This window comes from Pinus tabuliformis, chromosome 2_1 (assembly GCF_031772625.1).
Source record: "Pinus tabuliformis cultivar Carrire ecotype Pingquan chromosome 2_1, CPIR1, whole genome shotgun sequence".
Taxonomy (NCBI): Eukaryota; Viridiplantae; Streptophyta; class Pinopsida; order Pinales; family Pinaceae; genus Pinus; species Pinus tabuliformis.
Window position 1 is genome coordinate 804,562,032 of NC_142299.1, and position 20,771 is coordinate 804,582,802.

Here is a 20,771-nt window from a genome sequence, read left to right on the forward strand (position 1 = left end):
TTCCTCTATATCACTTAAACTAAATCTTACAAACTTTAACTATATTAAGTCTAATAAAATTACTATACAAATTTAAATATATTATTACTACGTTAAATATACAAAATATATTATTTTATAAAATTACTTTGTTTTTCTTAATAAACAATAATTATCAATTTATTTAAAAAAACCATAGTTCGCCTATTTAATTTTATATTTCCGACCAAAAAAATCGATATTAGTGCCTTTAAGGTTCCCTCGAAATGCTGGAGATTCTATCTATACTCTTTTTGAAAAATAATAAGAAAACAAATAAAAACCAGGTCACCGTCACCAGCGACAATAATTAATGAAAACAACGAATTACGCTGAACTTAATTAATCATTGCTTGGAAATTTTAAAATAATATATCGAAGCATCTGCAGAAATGATCATAAGCGTATTCTGGTACATTCCCCCCTTCCCAAAGATCTCGGAGCATATTCTTCAACATCATTTCAATGTACTGTGGAAATAACTTTTCGTTTCCAAAAGGGAATATTCAAAACTTTTACCACGACCAGAACCTTCTGGGATGAAACTGAAAAACATTGAAAACAAAATTGTGATTTTCGTTTGCAATTACAGTGAAGCTTATGGAGATTTTCAAAACTTTTACCATTACGAGAACCTTTCTGGGATGAAACTGAGGAAACTTCGAAAGCGAAAATGTGGAAGAACGCCCTGAATGGCAATGAAATTATTACGATTTTTACAGTAAATGACATTAGCAAACGCAGTAAATTTTAATCCTTCAAACCCACTAGGACAAATTCCAACAAAATGATTTAGAATACAGCTGAACACTGTGATAATGAGTATATGCTTGAAAGACATTTTAGTTTGGTTCTGTTATAGAGAATTAGGAAGAAATTGCAGATCTCGATCTGAGAATGTCCTGCATCTTAATTACAGAGAAGACCATGGAATATAATTCCACTACAATCAACTTGTAACAACATGATTGGTTAATGTATACCAATCATGCGGAGGGATCCTGCAATTTGCTCAACAAGACAAGACCTGGAGCGTCTTTCAGAATCTCCAACTCCATATTCGGCACTTTCACAACTGTGCAAGCTACAGGTCCACTACAATAGATGTATGGTGAAAATAATTATGGATAGATATTCAGAAGAGTAGGCAATGCATTTATATGATTATGATGTGCGTGCCACAGTAGAAGAAGCTGCAAAAGAGCAGGGACGGAAAATAATACAGTTGAGGATAACGTACGCACCTCTCTCCAGCACCCCCGGGCCGCCCCGCCCCGCCCGACCCGCGGCGGGTCGATTCCCGGAATCGACCCGCCGCCGGTCGGGCGGGGCGGGGTGGCCCGTGGGTGGCGCAGCGGCGGCCCGGGGGTGGCGCTGCGCACACAAAATTCTTCGACTTCCATGTAAGATACTGATTTGGGTTTGAGATTTTTAATTCAGAGATATTAATATTTAATTTGTGGATATTCATATTTATTAATAGTAATGGTAATGGGTGAACGGGTAATTTGGGAGGATTGGTGTGTACCAGACTTAAGATTGAATTACAATAATGGCCCTATTCACTTCAATATGAATATATTCAGATTTGCTTGCTTTTAAGAGTTTACAAAAAGCTCGAAATTACTGATCACCGTTTTCAACTTGTTCCATTTTTTTGACACACAAGAAGCTAAATACCAAGTAGAGTTATTATATTTTAATAGAAATATTCATATTATTGTTTTGATTGTGCTCAATTTTGCAGGTGCAGTACCAGAATACAACCCGGCTGTGCCAGTCCAAGCCTCTTCTAACAGTGAATGGACAGTTTCCTGGGCCTACGATTGCAGTAAATGAGGGCGATAATGTGATCGTGAAGGTCACTAATCATGTAAAGCATAATACCACAATCCACTGGTATGGTTCTGACACTAATTTTGTACTGTGGGACTCAGTAGTTTCGATATGAAATTTATTGCTATGAATGGTAGTTTCAGTAGTATTATTGCATTAATTAATTAATATGTCTCTGCAGGCATGGTGTTCGTCAATTTCGGACAGGATGGGCTGATGGTCCAGCTTATATTACCCAGTGTCCAATACAGGAAGGGCAATCATACACCTACAGATTCAAGGTGAGTGAACAGAGGGGTACTCTGCTTTGGCATGCTCACATCACATGGCAACGAGCATCAGTCCATGGAGCATTCATTATCTATCCCAAGCAAGGCGTTCCATATCCATTCCCGAAGCCGGATTTTGAAGTACCCATTCTACTCGGTATTACCAGATTTTGAAATTCATGTTTCGATTGGGTTGAGAGAGAACAATTGAACAATATATATGTTTCAATGTTTGGAGTATATTGAGAATGTGTAGTGTGGTATATAGGTGAATGGTGGAACGGTGATCCAGACGCTGTGGAAGCGGAAACTATCAGATTCGGCGGAGGTCCCAACGTTTCTGATGCATATACCATTAACGGACAACCAGGCCTCCTGTATCCATGCTCTGATAAAGGTATGAAACATAGTGCAGTGGCACCCCTGGGCCGCCCCGCCCCGCTCGACCGGCGGCGGGGCGGCCCAGGGGTGCCGCTGCACTATGTTTCATACCTTTATCAGAGCATGGATACAGGAGGCCTGGTTGTCCGTTAATGGTATATGCATCAGAAACGTTGGGACCTCCGCCGAATCTGATAGTTTCCGCTTCCACGGCGTCTGGATCACCGTTCCACCATTCACCTATATACCACACTACACATTCTCAATATACTCCAAACATTGAAACATATATATTGTTCAATTGTTCTCTCTCAACCCAATCGAAACATGAATTTCAAAATCTGGTAATACCGAGTAGAATGGGTACTTCAAAATCCGGCTTCGGGAATGGATATGGAATGCCTTGCTTGGGATAGATAATGAATGCTCCATGGACTGATGCTCGTTGCCATGTGATGTGAGCATGCCAAAGCAGAGTACCCCTCTGTTCACTCACCTTGAATCTGTAGGTGTATGATTGCCCTTCCTGTATTGAACACTGGGTAATATAAGCTGGACCATCAGCCCATCCTGTCCGAAATTGACGAACACCATGCCTGCAGAGACATATTAATTAATTAATGCAATAATACTACTGAAACTACCATTCATAGCAATAAATTTCATATCGAAACTACTGAGTCCCACAGTACAAAATTAGTGTCAGAACCATACCAGTGGATTGTGGTATTATGCTTTACATGATTAGTGACCTTCACGATCACATTATCGCCCTCATTTACTGCAATCGTAGGCCCAGGAAACTGTCCATTCACTGTTAGAAGAGGCTTGGACTGGCACAGCCGGGTTGTATTCTGGTACTGCACCTGCAAAATTGAGCACAATCAAAACAATAATATGAATATTTCTATTAAAATATAATAACTCTACTTGGTATTTAGCTTCTTGTGTGTCAAAAAAATGGAACAAGTTGAAAATGGTGATCAGTAATTTCGAGCTTTTTGTAAACTCTTAAAAGCAAGCAAATCTGAATATATTCATATTGAAGTGAATAGGGCCATTATTGTAATTCAATCTTAAGTCTGGTACACAACAATCCTCCCAAATTACCCGTTCACCCATTACCATTACTATTAATAAATATGAATATCCACAAATTAAATATTAATATCTCTGAATTAAAAATCTCAAACCCAAATCAGTATCTTACATGGAAGTCGAAGAATTTTGTGTTGCGTCTTGGAGCGGAGCATTGCGCACATCTGATCACCACGAACAACGACAAAACGACGGCGGCGCAAGCACAAAGAAACGACGTTCTATTAACAAACAAAGCAAACCATATGCTGTTCTCAACTCTGAACTCCCTTGTAAATAGTAAGCACTAAGCAGCACCGAGGATTCAGCATAGCCCATTATCTAATTTACCATTTGCACATGGAATCCTATGTGAATCAAGATTAATTTCAAATATAACCAATTTGATCTATCACATGATTTAGATAAATCCAATTTCAATGAGATTACATTCAATATCTAGGTTGTAATATAATGGAGTCTTCTCTCCATTATATTACAATAATGGAGAGAAGAAGCATTTATCTATATTCTTGATAACATAGTTCAAATTGTGAAGATTTATTCATTCAATTTTAGATTTGTATGAGACATTAATAATCACATGATGACCAAATAAGTGTCAAATGAATAGTGGAAATCAATGTTGTCCTCTCTACAAAAAGATAAAATTCCAAGGCCAGATGGCTACATAGTTGAGTTTTTCATTTTGCTTTATTAGATGCTAGAATAATATCTATTGAATATAGTAAACGACATAGAAATGGAAAAGTCTTGGGAGTTTTAAAATATACACTTAGCTTTAATTACAAAAATTAGTTTTAGATTCCTTTGATTACTTCATGCTAACAACCCTTTCTAACTTCATCCATAAAATATTATAAAATATTAATACAGTCTAGGTGAAAAAAATATATTTTAAAAGTCTACTTCTAGAGAACATCTTGGATTTCTACATATGAGGCTATTGGAGTGGCTTAGAGAAGACTCCATTATATTACAACCTAGATATTGAATGTAATCTCATTGAAATTGGATTTATCTAAATCATGTGATAGATCAAATTGGTTATATTTGAAATTAATCTTGATTCACATAGGATTCCATGTGCAAATGGTAAATTAGATAATGGGCTGCATGTCTTTACTATCTTCGAAAGTGGATTTTAATGGTATGGAATGAATTTTTTTAAAGCCTTTTGGAGGACTAATGCTAAAGGATTAAGACTATCTATCTTAGGCGTCAAATAAATGTATACTTAAAGAAAAGAAACATAGTAATTTTTATTTGACACCTATTTTATTTGTTGATGATGTGTTATTGTTCTATGTTGGTTCTAGAGATGATGTCAATAAATAAAAGGACATATTGGAGTTCTATAGGTATTCTATTACCAATATAGGTGTTCAATATAGGTGTTCAAGGGGAGAAAATCAGTTTCTAGATTTAAACCATTACTCATATATCTTAACAAGGTGTCTCCTGTACATTCTTGGAACAAAAAGACAAGGTGTCTCACCTCCATTCTTGGAATAAGAAGAAGGATTCAGGGGAAGTTGCTAGGGGGATGCATGAGAGAATTCAAATAGGAGGAAACAAACTAGAAAAAAAGGAATGAAAAGAGAAGTTTAAGAGAAGAGAATGGGATAAAATGAAGTGCGACGAGTATATAGACTAGATCAACTCTTAAAAAAGGTGGATCCATTTTCAACATTGTCCCTCCTAACGTGCGTCTAGAAATAAAACAATTGGATGTGAAGGTGGGAGAATAAAGTATTCATTGTTTGATTCGAAATTACTTGAAGATTTGGGTAGATGTGTTCAATATTGGTAATATGTGATTTTTGCATTGATTTTTAAGTTAATCATTATTTTTTGAAAAAAAAAGTAGTTATTATTATCTTTTTGACATGAAATTCATAAAAAAAACTATTATTTGACCATTTTTAGTTAATATTTTTGTATAAAAATTGTGATTTTGACATGTTAATTCTAGCAAAAAATTATCAAAACGTTTAGTTTTTTTGTTATATTTATGTTAAAAATGGTTATTTTTTATGTCCATTGTTAAAAAATGTTGTTTTTTAGAAACAATTATTTCATGTGGATTGAAAAATTAATTAAGGATGTCTAAATATGTAGATTATCTACAATTCAAACTATCGACTTTCTAATTTAAAAACGCAAAACAATAAAAACTCCACTAAAAAAATAAAAATTAAGATAGAGAACAAGAAAATATGAATACAATGACGACTTCAAAAACTATCAAATTTAGAAAATAATTTTTTACATTTCACACACTAGAAAATTTAAAGTCAAAAAATAGGTCTTTTAAAAAAAGGGTGTGATGCAGAATACTCACTTTTTAAAATCAGGATGAAAATCACTACCATTCACTACCATTCTAAAACTTAATGCACATGAAAAAAATTAAAGTTCCAAAAACCATGTTCTTAAAAAAACATGTGTATTCTGCATCAACACTTTTGAAAATCGGGTCATTTTTTTGCCACCTCTACAAAACGGGTAACAGTATCAGTTCCCGTTTCAAAGTTTACATTGTTTTGATTTGATTATTCAGCAAGTGAATAAAACATTTCAGGCAAAACACCCGAGGCTGAAAGCATATAGAGATGAGGTATGGAGAATCAGAGACTCTTTTGAATTTTTCTGTATTTCATATATTCCTAGAGCCCAAAATCAGCTTGCTGATTCCCTTGCTGTCTCTGCTAGTCTATTTGTACCTCCAATCCCTCCCAAATTAGTCTATGAAGTCCAAATGAGGTACAGACCTTCTTTGCCCGATAATGTCCACCATTGGAAGGTTTTTAATGATGATGATGAGTTGAATAGGTTCTTGCAAGTCATTGATGAGTTTTCTGAAATGCAAATTGACCAAGAGAATGATGCCTTGATAGAAAATCCCAGGTCCCAGCTTAGAAATAAAATGGGTAAAGACAGCATAGTCCAGCTTCCTAGCAACCATATTCCCAAAGGTCTAATTCCTCTTGAAAGACTGTTTGACCAGAATGATGTACCTTACAAAGCTGCCCAAAGAGAAGATCGATCTGTTGTCTGTAAGCATGATATAGGAAGTCCAGGTCAGCCCAGATATATAAATTTGTCTACTCATTTGTCAGCTGACCAAAGTGCTGAATACTGCAATTTAATGAGGCAATTTGCTGATGTGTTTGCCTGGGAATACAGTGATCTGAAAACATATGACAAGAATATAATTCAGCATAAAATCCCTCTAGAAAAAGACATTGTTCCATTCAAACAGAAGCTGAGACCGATTAATCCCATGCTTCTTCCACTAATTGAGAAAGAAATCAAAAAATTGTTGGCTGCCAAGATCATAGTTCCTCTTAGATATTCTAAATGGGTAGCCAATTTAGTGGTGGTGAGGAAGAAGAGTGGAGAAATCAGACTGTGTGTTGATTTCAGAAATTTAAATAAATGCTCCAAGAAAGACAATTATCCTCTGCCAAAAATGGAGCATTTGTTGCAAAAGGTCTCAGGAGCCAAAGTAATGTCTTTCATAGATGGATTTTCAGGCTTTAATCAGATTGTTGTGCATCCAGATGATCAAGAGAAGACTGCATTTACTACTCCTTGGGGCACTTTTATGTATGCCAAAATGCCATTTGGATTGATGAATGTTGGAGCCACTTTTCAAAGAGCTATGGATATAGCATTTGTGGGAGAGAAGGACAAATTTGTCCTCATCTACCTTGATGATATAACTGTTTATTCCAGCAGCCATCAAGATCATTTGCAGCATTTGAAAAAGGTGTTTTTGAAGTGCAGAAGGTTTGGGATATCAGTCAATCCAAAAAAAACTCAATTTGCCTTAGAGGAAGGCAAGCTGTTAGGACATGTTGTGTCTACTGCAGGTGTTCAGATTGACCCAGAAAGAGTCAAAGCAATTCAGGCTTTGACTATCCCTAGATCAAAGAAAGATATACAATCCTTTCTGGGCAAAATTAATTTTGTAAGGAGGTTTATTCCGAATTTTGCAGAGCTGGTAAAGCACATAACCTCCATGTTGAAGAAAGGATCAGAGGTAAGATGGACTGACGCAACAAGAAAATCATTTGAGTCCATTAAGAAGGCTATTATGGAAGCTCCTACATTAATAAGTCCTGACTACAGCAAGGAGTTCCGCATATTTTCTTTTGCCTCTGAAGACACCATTGCAGCTGTTTTATTGCAGCAAGATGAAGAAGATTCAGAGCATCCAGTGGCGTTTTTCAGCAAGAATTTGAGGGATGCTGAACTGAGGTATGATATCATTGAAAAACAGGCATATGCTCTTATTAAATCCCTAAAGGCTTTCAGAGTTTATATAATACATTCAAAGATAATTGCATATGTGCCCTATGCTGCAATAAAAGATGTCCTAACACAACCTGATGCTGATGGAAGAAGGGCAAGGTGGATTGCTAAAATGATAGAATTTAACATAGAGCTGAAGCCCACAAAGTTGGTTAGAGGTCAGGGTCTTGCCAAGTTATTGGCTGAAGAAAATTGCAGAACTTTAGACATTGATTTCCTATGCATGATGGCAGAAAATGGCCAAACAGGAGAAGAGGAAATGGTTAAAACAGTAAAAGAACAGGCAGTGGCCGAGAATCTAGCTTCATGTAATTGGTATGCTGCAATAATTAATTTCTTGCAGAAGCTAGAAATCCCTTCAGGATTTTCTAAAAGTCAAGCTAGGACTCTGAAGCTTAGAGCAGCCAAATATTGCATCAATAATGACTTGCTCTACTGGAGGGATCCATCTGGAGTGCTTTTAAGGTGTCTGGACAAAGAGAAGTCAGTAGATGTCATGCAACAGTTTCACTCCAGCATGTGTGGAGGGCACCATTATTGGAAAACCACTGCCCATAAAATTCTCAGAGCTGGGTACTATTGGCCCACTTTATTTTCTGATGTATTTGCTTTTGTTAAATCTTGTGACAGGTGCCAAAGATTTGAAGGAAAACAACAGTTGAAGTCCCTGCCCCTAAAACCAATAATTGCAAAAGGACCTTTTCAGCAGTGGGGTCTGGATTTCATTGGAGAAATCAATCCACATTCCAGTGGCCAGCACAGATGGATATTAGTTGCCACTGATTATTTTACCAAGTGGATTGAAGCAGTCCCTACAAGGAAGGTTGATCATAATGTGGTCATGAAGTTTTTAACAGAAAATATCTTCAGCAGATTTGGTTGTCTGCAGAAGATAATCACAGACAACGCAACAGCCTTCAGAGCAAAAGAGTTGGTGGAAATGTGTGATTTAATGGGCATTAAACTTGTTCATTCCACCTCATATTATCCTCAAGGAAATGGTCTAGCAGAATCCTCTAATAAAAGTTTAATAAGAATAATTAAGAAGCTGTTGGAGGATAATAAAAAGAATTGGGATTCAAAGCTCAAGTATGCACTTTGGGCTGACAGAGTGACCACTAAAAGATCCACAGGGAATTCTCCATTTAAGCTGGTGTATGGCACAGAGGCTGTATTTCCAATTCAATTAACTCTCCCTGTGGCAAAGTTCCTTCAAGAAGAACAGAATGATGAAGATGATATGGCAAACAAAATCACTGATTTGACACAACTGCATCAGATTAGAGAACAGCTGGTGGAAAAAGCTGCAGCACATCAACAGAAGATCAAGGAAGCCTTTGACAAGAAGGCAAAGAGAAATAATTATCAGGTTGGTGACTTGGTCTTAAAATGGGATGCACTGAAGGAAAAGAAAGGCAATCATGGGAAATTTGATGCTTTTTGGACAGGTCCTTTCATCATTTCACAGATTCAAGGGAACAATACCTTCATACTGAAAAGTATGGGAGGTGAAGCAGTTTTTGATGGCCCAGTCAATGGGCGTTTTCTGAAAATCTATATTGTTTAAGGTCTATGGCCTTAAAAGTTGTAAATATTTTGTTGTTATCAGTTTTTTGCAGGCGAAGTTGACTCCATGCCCAATGGAACACTAGGAATTTTTCTTAATGTGTTTTCAGCTGGAAAGGCAGTGGTCTGCAGGTTCTTGAGACCTCACAGGGAGGATCTCATCCCCAGAAGGAGCCAGTGTTAGCTCTACTATAAACTTCACTGATTAAAGGGTCGAGTCCAGGACTGGTGGTTGGTTTGTGCTGAGAAAGGTGCTGGCAGCGGTCTTTGCTTCTTTCCTCCTTCGTTTCTTTTACACTCCCATAATCCCTGTTATTTCTGTTTCTCTATAAAACTCTGTCATTTTCGTTTAAAAGTACCTAAAGCCCTCATTTTCCTAGCTCCCGGGCGTTCATGTTTATAAACCTCATAAGCCCCAACAACCCGTTTAAATCCCATATAAACTCATTTCTTCGTTTAATCCTTGGCGCTAAAGTATTAACCCTTTATAACTACGCGCCTTCATAAATTATATAACCCTGCCGCCTCCTTTCACCCCTTGTCTTCCGCCGATGCGATATTGCGATGTGATCTGATCGTTATCGCAAATCGCATTCATGCCCTATTGTCTCCGTTACACTCCGTGTCTTCTTTGCTGCGATATTGCGATGCGATCTGATCGCTATCGCATATCGCATCTATGTGTGTGTTTTTGGCTCCGCCCTTTGTCTCCCTCTGCATTGCGATTTTGCGATGCAATGTTGCGATGCGATGTGATCGCTATCACATATCGCAACCATCTGTGTTAAGGCTATGCCCCTGACTCCCACCGATGCGATACTGCGATCGCTCCTCCGCTGTCGGATCTGTCCGCCTACGATCTGACGGCTCATGTTTGTTCGCTCCCATTTCCTCCTGAAATCTCCCTCCAAGTCGATTTCTGCCATTGATCTCTGTGATCCAACGGTTGTTATCTATCTTTGTCTTGCTCCTCGCCCTGTGCACGCCTCCGCCATATTGTCTTTACGCCTTTAACCTATTTTGGGCTCCCGAAGGAGGAAGAAGGCCAGATCCAGCACTTTGCACCATTACTCCTTACCAACTGCATTTAAAGACAAAATGGCCGAAGGACAAAAAGGACCAGCCTCGAGCAGATCAGCGCATTTATCAGTTATGGAGTTCCACTCCACCTGCTCGAGAAGTACAACAGAGCAGCAGAAGGCCAATTTTGTCCATTAAAAAATAGTCAGAATGAATCAGAAGACCCATATCAAATTGTAAATGTGGTTGGTGATCCATTAAGACACCTCCACGCATAGACTAGCAGAGCAAATTTGTAAACAAATTCTATATATACTTAGAAGAACAATGTAATCAGTTTGATGAGTGTTAGCTGAGTGTGAGCTTGCTGTGAGTTTCAACTTCTGGAGACTGTAACTACTATGTAACCTGCAGCTTCTGGTCTGCATTTCCAACTAATACAAGCTTCTTTTGTTGTCATTTGCTCACTTTTCACTTCTTCTATGTTCCAGGTTGTGCCTGTTTTGCATTTATTTCATGTGCTGTGAATGTTTAACATTAGAGGGGTTGTCATCTCACCTCTGTGTTAGAATTTAGCTGTTCATTGAAAAATTGCTTGCAGGTTTCTGTTGTTTTAATGCATAGAGAGTTGTCATCCTATCTGTGCGTTAGATAATAGATTTACAGACCTCCTAACTGGTTGCAGCCGACCATCACAGGATCCTGTGCATCTGCTGGTGTAATCAGTCATCTCCATTATCACCTTTACCTTAAGCTGTGAGTAATTGGTGGTTAAAAGCCTTGTAGTTTGGGGGTGTTCACCCATGTCTGGGATAAATCATAGTAGGAGTAGTTATCTGGCTTGAATGTGCAGCATATCTTCCATTCATCCATCATTTTATCCAACAAAATTGTTGAGTTTGTAATGTTCCCGAGCATCACTGATATACAACCTAGGTGAGTTTCTTGGGGTGATAACAAATACTCTTAGTGGACAGAGATAACACTGAAGTTGCCGTTGAAAATGCACTAATTTATCTAGAGAAAAGGCTTAATGAAGGTTCTTTCCTGCAGGTGCCAAGAGAATCTCAAGCACAAGGAGAATCATAGGTACATAATGAACAACACAGAGAAGAAGAATCCCAGGTACAAGAAGAATCAGAGCAACCAGACCTATCAGAATAATTAGGTCAAATAGGTACACAACAACCCAATATGAGTACCCCCCTAACTTGCAAACTCCTCTAAATTGGGAAAGAAGCCTCAAAAGGAATAGGGATGAGGCCACTACATTAGGCATAGCAACCATACAAACATATGCAGAAACCAACCAAGTCAAAAGGCAGAGGCTAAATCCTATCTCGGAGCAAGAATTCACAGAAGAGACAGTAAGGGCCACTAGCACAGAGAAAGAAAGTAGGCCTACTACTCCTCTTAGGGGCAAACCAGAATCTTCCACATCACATACTCAGATGTTGGAAAGACAGCAAAGTGTGGAAGTGTCCTCATTTAGGATACTAGCAGACAATGATCAAGATATTAGCGAAAGGTACAAGGACATCAAAGCCAGGAATGAGAGGCTAAAGGCCCAGACATATGCACGGTACAATGGCACCTACCAACCAAACAAGGCTGATGGCAGCCTATGATGTGAAAGAAGGAAAAATGAAAATGACATTCATAAATCCCACCACTCAGTAGCCCAGAACAACAACATACTACAAAAAGATAGATTTTGAAGTACTGGCAAAGGAAATCCATCCTATTGACCAGATTGAGCTGCACAAACAAACAGGGGAGATGGTATATTCCACTTTGACAAGCAAAGCCATTGCAGACCACCAGTTAAAGAATTCGCTGAATAATATATCAGCACAATTTCAATTAGAGAAGGCCTCCTCACAGGCCAAGGATACGAGAATTAAGTCCTTGGAGGACTTAATCATAGTGCTGGGACACGATCCAAAAGATGTAAAGGCCACTCAAAAGTTGATAAAGAAGAAGAATGATGACATAGTTGCTTTGAAAAAGCAACTCAAAATTCCACCATTGCATCATCCACAAACAACAGAAGTCCTGGAAACACAAAAAGGACAAGAAGAGCTTATGGACTTGGTCCTCAAGCTAAATGACCAGTTGAAAGAAACAAAGAAAGAATTGGACACAATGATTCAGTCCAAATAGAGTGAATTGGCCACTACCTCCATAAATTCCATTCCCACAGTAACAACTACAGTCCCTTCAACATTGGCAACCTCTTTAGCACCAACAGCTCCACCTGCTACAACACTTACAGTGACAACAGAATTTACAACAGCAAATACTTCAACAGAGAAAACAACAGAGTTAGTGAAAGCCATGGAGGAAATGTCCATCCAAGCAACAAAGCTTAAGAGGCTTAAAGAGAAAGTGGCAGGCTTAGAAACTGACTATAAGTTTGCCCAAATACAGCAGAAAGAAGAAGCACAGAAAGCCCCAAGGATGGGTGAGAAGATAAAGGTCCTTGAAAAAGATTTAACTTTGTAAAAGCCACTAGGAAAGACTAAGGAGATGCTCTGGGCCAATATCATTGACACTGTCAATGATATTTGGCCATCAATTCAAGTAATATTCGAGCAAATAGAACTGGTGAAAGTGGCCACCGAAGAAATACAAAAGGTAAAGGAAAACCTAGGAGACTAGCCTGAGGAAGCTAATCAACTCATCCATTTCTTGAACAGTAAGAACAGGCATGAACTAAATGAGCTTGGTGTGGAGGACAGAACAGAAGCCATCATTAAGATCAAAAAGGTTCTTTCTAAAAGAAACTGCATGCTTAACCTAGAGAAAAATTGCCATAACTTGTAGGTTGGCATTGACAGATTCATGGCAAAGCTTCAAATTTTGAGGGATAAAGACCTTCCCAATCCCATGGTAATCAATGAAAAACTTATGGCCCAATTGGACTATGTTGATAGATTAGAGAAATTGTCCAAGGAAAAGACAAGCACTTCAGGGGTCAAAGCATTACCAACAGGGGAAGTATCATCTATGAGTTGATCATCTATGTCACTAAGCCAACTTTTGCCAAATACACTGAGGCAGATGAGATATATAGAAGGATTCTCAAGGTAAAGTTACTTGAAGATGAATGGTGGGTAACAATGATAGATTTACTATAAGTTACCACAATAAATATGAAGGCAGGTGAAAGGACAGATAGACAGGGTCAAAGAGTAACAGGTTAAAGAGTATCAATAAAAGATTAAAGACAAAGGTGATTCCAACAGCCAGCCTAAAGAGTTCAAATTCAAACTGGAAAAAGCCAGCACTATCACAATAAATGGGACAGCATGATGCTGTTTTCCATCTGTCTCTATCTTCATGCTTGAAGATATTTTGATTTACTAGATTAATTCTCAAACTGTTATGAGATATTTTGTAAATATTTTTTGTATAAATACTTCACCTTTCAAAGTATTTAGGGTGGATTCAAAGACATTTCTATAGAAATTTTCCTCTCAAGTTAAAGTGCTATTGTATCAAGACTGGATTGGCTTGTTGGATCAAGGAATAAAGTAAAGACATTTCACAGGATTCTTCTGTAAAGCGGAAATCAAATAAATTTTTTATCTCATGTGTATTATTGTTTTTCCTTATGTTTATTAATAGTCATATGTGTTTCTATGAAATATGAATGGCAAACTAGGAATGATATTTCAGAACTGGCTTTAATGCTCTCTGTCTTGACTGTTTACATTCTTAATTTTTTGTGCTAAACTATCTTAGTTAGGGAATTCTTAAATGATCCCTCACTTTCGTAGTTTCCCCCTCGGTCTATAGTAAAGGATTCTTAGTTTGCCCTTTGCTCATGATCACCTCCTGCTCTTCATCTTGATCCCGGTCTAAGGATTCTTCATTTCCCTTTCACCCTGGTTAGGACTATCTCATCCATTGAACCTGAAGATTTGCCTTTTGCTTTGCTAGCCTACCCTGTGAACACTCCCTTTAGTGATCTGGTCTAATTAAGCCATCCTTTGATTGACTCCATAGCCCAATGGCTTGAAGGCCTTGCTCCATCCATCTGTTCCTAGAATTCCACCACCCAACCAAATTCAAAACCTTATGAACACTAAGAACTAGCCTAAAATCCCACCCAAAACAAAGTTAAATTATAAAGAGAGAGCCCTCTATGGACTTAGGTTGGCTAGAACCCGAGTCTAAAAGATTAGGTTTGTGTTTACCTCATATTATTCCTTCTTTTGATAACTTCTAGGGAATACTTCTGGGTGATAACAAAAAGTATGCAACATGGGTACTCCTTGGATGAGGAATTAAATTTTGCATCCAACAAGTGCTCCCGCTTGAAATTTGAGTAAAAACTTAGGGAGATAAGTTGAAAATACGAATTGAGAAAATAGTTTTATTATTTTATTATTTTTTAATCTTTGTATTTTTTTACTCAGAAAATGGTGAATCATTCCCCATGGTTGACATCATCATCTTGAATCCTAGCGATTCTTATAAAGTATTTGGTTGTACATTTTTATTAGGAGACCCGTTTTAGACCTCAAAAATTCCCTAATGGTTAATGCATGTTTGGATCAAAATGCTGTGGGCGTCTCTTCAATTGTTTAGACTATCTTTAGCCTTAATTATCACTAGTAGTAATTATCTGTATTATTGGATCATTTTCATATTGTGATATTTTAAAAAAATAATCACACTAGTATTATTTTAGAGAGAGGATTGGATTTGGTTGCTTGTCATTCCATTCAAACATGAATTGAAATTTTACAAGAAAAATTGTGTTACTAACCTTCAAACGAATCTTAAGTGAGATTTTCTTTGCTTAGCATTTGATTTAATTCATGTTATTTAGTACACGTTTGGATTAAAAGCTATGTAGACCTTCCAACTTGGGCTTGATTTAATTTCATCTAGATTTAGGCTATGTAATCACCTAATTTTAGAAGAATATTTGGGCATAATTTAAATTGAGCTAGCTTGTTAAAAATATAGTTTTGAAATGTGGCATTTAGGTCATATATCCATTTCTAAATAGCAAACATGCACATATAATGTAACAACCCTGGTGAAAATTCCATGTAAAAATATATAAATACCATGGACAATGGGACACGTATTCCAAGTTGAATGGTGGGCAGGACACCCTGGTGGGTGTTCATTTGGTTGTTTATGGGTAAGGAAATTGGCAAATGCAATGACTAAGGCATTAAAGAGGAAAAAAGGTATTTTGGCACATTTATTTATGAAAATAAATGGAAATTAGGAGAAAATTAGGTGAAAGGTCATAGGTTGCATGTGAGGAGGAAAATGAAGAAAACTAATCTAAAATGAAGAAAATAGAGGCCTCATTAATGAAAAGGCTTATGAGGATCATTGGGTAAGACTTGGTTAGTTCAGTTTTGTAGCTCTCTCATTATTCTCTCTCTATCTCATACTCTAGGAGACTAAGAGTTTTCTTGGAGCACTCTTGGAGGGTGTGGTATACTTGGATTCTTCGAGCAAGAAGGCAAAGGAAGGCCAAGAAAGCACAAGAAGGCATCGACATCAACAACTACATCAAATTTTCTTGCAGGTACCAAGTTGCATGTATTATTTCTTCACTAGTTTCGAAATGCATGACATATGCATGTGGATTCTTGGTCATGATCTGTCCTTGTCATGGAGGATTGCATCGATTGACACTGGATTGCCTAGCCTTGCAATTTCATGTATAGCCATGGTGATTGTGGTTTTATTTCCTTGTTGAGTTTTTGATTGGTTCTCATGTTTCCTTAGCTTGGGTTGAGTTACTAGTCCCGTAGCCTTGGTTGGACAAACGATCTGGAGCCCTGGAACGACTTGGGTTGAGTTACTAGTCTCATATCCTAGGCTGGAAAAATCCTCTGGAGCCCTTGGTGGGTTGAGTTACTAGTCCCATAGCCTTGGTTGCAAAAACACTCTGGAGCCCGGTAAAAGTTGTGGGTTAATTTACTAGTCTCGTAGCCGGTTTGGACAAATGCTCCAGAGCCATGGATGGCTGGGATAGAGACCAATCAGATGATGGTTTTTGTGATGTCCAACTGTGAGGTGGAATCATTTTTTGATGGGTTTAGGTGGATGAACTCTAGAATCCCTAGATGAGTTGTGATTGATGTGTTCTATGAGATCCCACATTCATGCTTGGAATATGGCACGAGGGTGAATGGTTGAAGAGAGATTTGGCTTAGCCTTTCCATGGTCAAGTAGAATGTGATAGTCCCATCTCCGATTGGTTCATTGCGTTCATTAATGAGAAATCCTTCCCCTTGAATTTCATTTATAAATGTACTGATGTATTTATGGATTTGATGGATGATATGTTTATTGTGTTTATGTTCCTATTATGATGGTTATATGCCCATTTTATGACAACGGTTATGTATGGATCTCAGCATGTTTTTTCTTGTATGTGAATGGATAATGTGTCTATGACCTAATAGATGACAATATAGCAAATGGCATGAGGAAGCAATGGTTCATAGCGATTATCAGATAAGTATGAGAGCCCTACACTTAACTCTATTATTTACAGATGTAGATTACATGTCGATGATATGTTTGACGAAATGATTGTTATGGTTAGTAGGGATCCAGTCAAGGTCTTGAACAAGTATTTGCTTTAGTTATGTCATTTCTATGTTACTTTACTGATTTTAAGAGATGGATTAGTTATGGGCAGTGACCTGGGCTCTGGGCCTAAAAAGGTGTCTCAAATCTTGGAGTCGTTGGCACAACCCTGACAATTCTGTTCCATAGTCGCTGGTAGGTAGGCCTGTGAGAGTGACTTTGGGTTGTTGGTCGCTCCCATGCCCATAACATGAGAGTGACTATGGCCCAAGAGACCTAAAACAATAGTGGGACCTTGGGACAGGTTGTCTGAGTGGTTGACTTGTCTTTTGAGGGTTTTGTTTATGATGTTGGATGTTTGTATGGTGTGCTTCCATCAGTTCCACTTCCATAATGTGACTTAGGGGTTCGAATCATATCATAGTGGCCTCTCATTGCATGTTTACCCTTGTTGGCGGGTTGCTTGTGTAGATGTGGAATGAGGGTGTTAGAGAGTGGTATCAAAGCGTGGTTGCGCTCTCCTTGGGTTCTATGTTAATCTTGCTTTCATGTTGGTTGCATAAGTGTTCCTTATGCATGTAGTCCACATTCTTGTTGCATTTTCAATGTGTTGATCTTGGTTGTAGTGATGTAGCCATGTGAATGTTGAAGTTGTTGTCATGGAGTATGTCTTCATGTGTGTACGGTTGATTATGCATTGTTATACACATCAGTGTTCACATCTGATCAAGTCCACGTGAGGTGGTTGTCGTTGTCATGCATGAGGTCATGGTTTGTGTAGTTGATATGGTCATGAATTGATGACTGGACTCTAACTAGAATGGTGTGTATATGGTTTTGTAATCATGTGCTATATGTATATATGCAGTTGTTATGCATGTATGGTCTTGCTTATAGTTATGCATGAATAGTAGGTCAAATATGACTTGTGAAGTCATTGTATGCAATTTAGGTCATCATGATGTTATTGGTTGCTATGATGCTAATGCGTTGGCTTAGATAGAGCAAGAGATTTAGACTATCAAAGTGAGGTTGTAGCATTAGAATTTTGTGTAAGAGCAGACCGCCATACAAGTATTGTATATTTGGCATGCAAGTATGTAAGTCAAGGATTTTCATATGAATTAGGTTTATTTATATGTTTTTGATGTTATGGTTACACACATGATATATGATAATTGATTAGTATAGTCATATGCACGTGTCATATAGTCATGAATGATAGTAGATTATGGTTGTATGCACTGTTATTTTGTGTTATGTTAGATAACTTGGTGATCATGTTATATGTTGTTATTGAGTATGCTATAGGTTAATTTGTTGTTGTTATATGATAGTTAGCTTGATGATTAGGTCATATGTTGTTGATGAGCATGTTATATGTTAATTGATTGTTGTTATATGTTAGTTAACTTGATAATTAGGGTTATTTCATTGAGATCTTGATGTTGTAATTTGGATTGGTCATATGCGTGATGGTTATGTTCATTACATTGAAGATCTTGATGTTATATGTATTGTGTTAACCTGGTTTGACCTATGTAGATGGTTATGGTTGTGATATTCAGGTATGAGCTGACATATTTGTGATATGGTGTTGTACTAATCTATACTGATCGTACATATGTGATTGTTATGCATGAATGACAAATGCTTATGAGCTTATGATGTGAACATGTTAGTTAGTTACTGCTATGGATATCATGATTTAGGTTTGAGTTGATATGTTGTGAAGTTGTATCGTGCTAACCTAGATTGATTGTGTAGACAAGATAGCCTCCCCTAATATACATTAAGGTATGAGTTTTCTTATGTTGTATATTTGGTGCTTGGTTGTTTTATTATGACGTCTATTTGGTGTTTGAGTGTTTGGTGCCTAGTTGATTTATTTAACGTAGTATGTTCACAAGTTGGTTGAATGTTTGATGAATTTCATAATATGAGTATGTGTTCCAATGATCTTGCTTTAAGATGGTTTTACTAACACATATGTGTTGAGACAATTGATATGTACTTAAGTGTAGTAGGTGATAGTTGTAGGATTATGTCTAATGACTATGAGTTGACTATGGATTATGACATGAATGTTTGTAGATATGATCATCTTGATATTTGGAACATGTGATTGACATGTGTGAGCAGTTGCAAGAAACATGCTTGGTATTAGCGTAACGAGGTAAAAGTTGATGTGTTTATATAACTAAACCTCAATTGCAACAAGGTAAAAAGGTAAAAGAAAGGAATTGTGCAAGAATTCCTTGGGTTATGTTTGGAAACCCTAATTTCAAATGAATGAGTGCTTTGCGCACAAGAATTCTTCTTAACATTGATTTGTCTGCAATTATGTGGATATGTGATATATTCATGGACATGTATTTGATAGGTATATTAGCTAGTCTCTAGTTACAGGTGGATTTTTCAAGGGGATTGGAGTCCCTTGAGAGATGACATGGACATGTTCATCTACAAGGAAACACGCTTGGCACAACAAAATGAGGTAATTGGTGTATTGTTATGTTTATTTATACACTAACAATTTATGTGTCAATGACAACATGATGCAAGGAGTTGCATGGCAAGAGAGATTGCCATGAAATTTTGAAGAAGGCTCGGGTTGAGCTTTCCTTGGGAACAATGGGGATTAAGCCATCGTGTTTGTTGCTAGTCTTGTGATTTTGGACTTTTGGTGCTTTGTTGTGCTTGATTGTGGTTTCTTTTGTGTCTTGTGCATATCCATGGCACTTGGGTTGTGGTGTCATTATTGGTTTCATGGTTTCCTTCTTGGTTGTTTCTTATCTTGCCTTTCATGTTTTGAGTGTCTTGGGAATTTTTTGAGAAAGAGGAAATTTAATGGAGCTCGGGGAGAGATGTGTGGTACTCAATAGGTAATGTAAGACAAATATGAAGCTCGATGCATGATTAAGCACAATAGAAGGTAAGACTGTGACAGTCGGTTGGGATGGTTGGGTCCATTGCAGTAAATGGACGGTGGCAGTACAGTCATGAGAAAGGTAACCAGAAAAGGTAAAGTAAATGGATCTGAGGTGTTAGTTTGCTTGGCTATGTTGGGAATTATTGTTCTCAATGTTTTGTATGAATAAAGAATTTATTTTAACCTTGACCTTGATATCTATTAATTAAGATTGATCATGATTATGTTGATGTATGATACATGTTGGTGTGTATGTATGTCGTGTTTGACAGGGTCGTCATGGATCATGATTATTAATGGTAACATTTATATGTATGTGTATATGTATCTATGTCTCTATACGACAGGCTCATCGTGAATCGTTCTTATGGAGGAATGATTGCTTACACAGGATAATGACATAAAGAGGTTCCTGGTCTTACGAGGAATCAATTGGGAAGAGTAGTCATGAAAAATATATGAGGTCAATATCATGTGGTTAGGAGTTGATATTATGTGATTATATTATGTCTATGTTATGGACATGTTATACCAAGGGATACATCAGTGAAATGAAAGCAGTGTGGTCTGCGATATGCTAAGATAATCATGAATAAGACACTGGAAGCAAGGTTTCTTGGTAAGAACAGTGTGGTTTCAGATGAATGGTATTATTTTTGTGCATATGTTGTATATGTTGTACATGTTGCATCTGTGATGATTGTGTGCATGCATTATTGTGCATATGTAGTGTGTGTACATGTTGTTTATGCAATATT

At 37.4% G+C, this 20,771-nt stretch overlaps 1 protein-coding gene and 1 long non-coding RNA gene across 2 annotated transcripts; one reads left to right on the forward strand and one right to left on the reverse strand.

Moving 5' to 3' along the window:
- The first annotated feature begins 1,797 nt into the window (after nt 1-1,797).
- LOC149203027 (uncharacterized) lies at nt 1,798-2,479 on the forward strand. The gene is made up of 3 exons (XR_016253594.1): nt 1,798-1,917; nt 2,036-2,280; nt 2,392-2,479. It is a non-coding gene; the product is annotated as an uncharacterized LOC149203027 (long non-coding RNA).
- LOC149203028 (laccase-1-like) lies at nt 2,479-3,632 on the reverse strand. The gene is made up of 4 exons (XM_089401752.1): nt 3,615-3,632; nt 3,219-3,370; nt 2,856-3,100; nt 2,479-2,744 (listed from the first exon to the last, which is right to left on the reverse strand). The coding sequence occupies exons 1-4, from the start codon at nt 3,630-3,632 to the stop codon at nt 2,479-2,481; spliced, it is 681 nt and encodes a 226-aa protein (XP_089257878.1).
- Nucleotides 3,633-20,771: the final 17,139 nt, after the last annotated feature.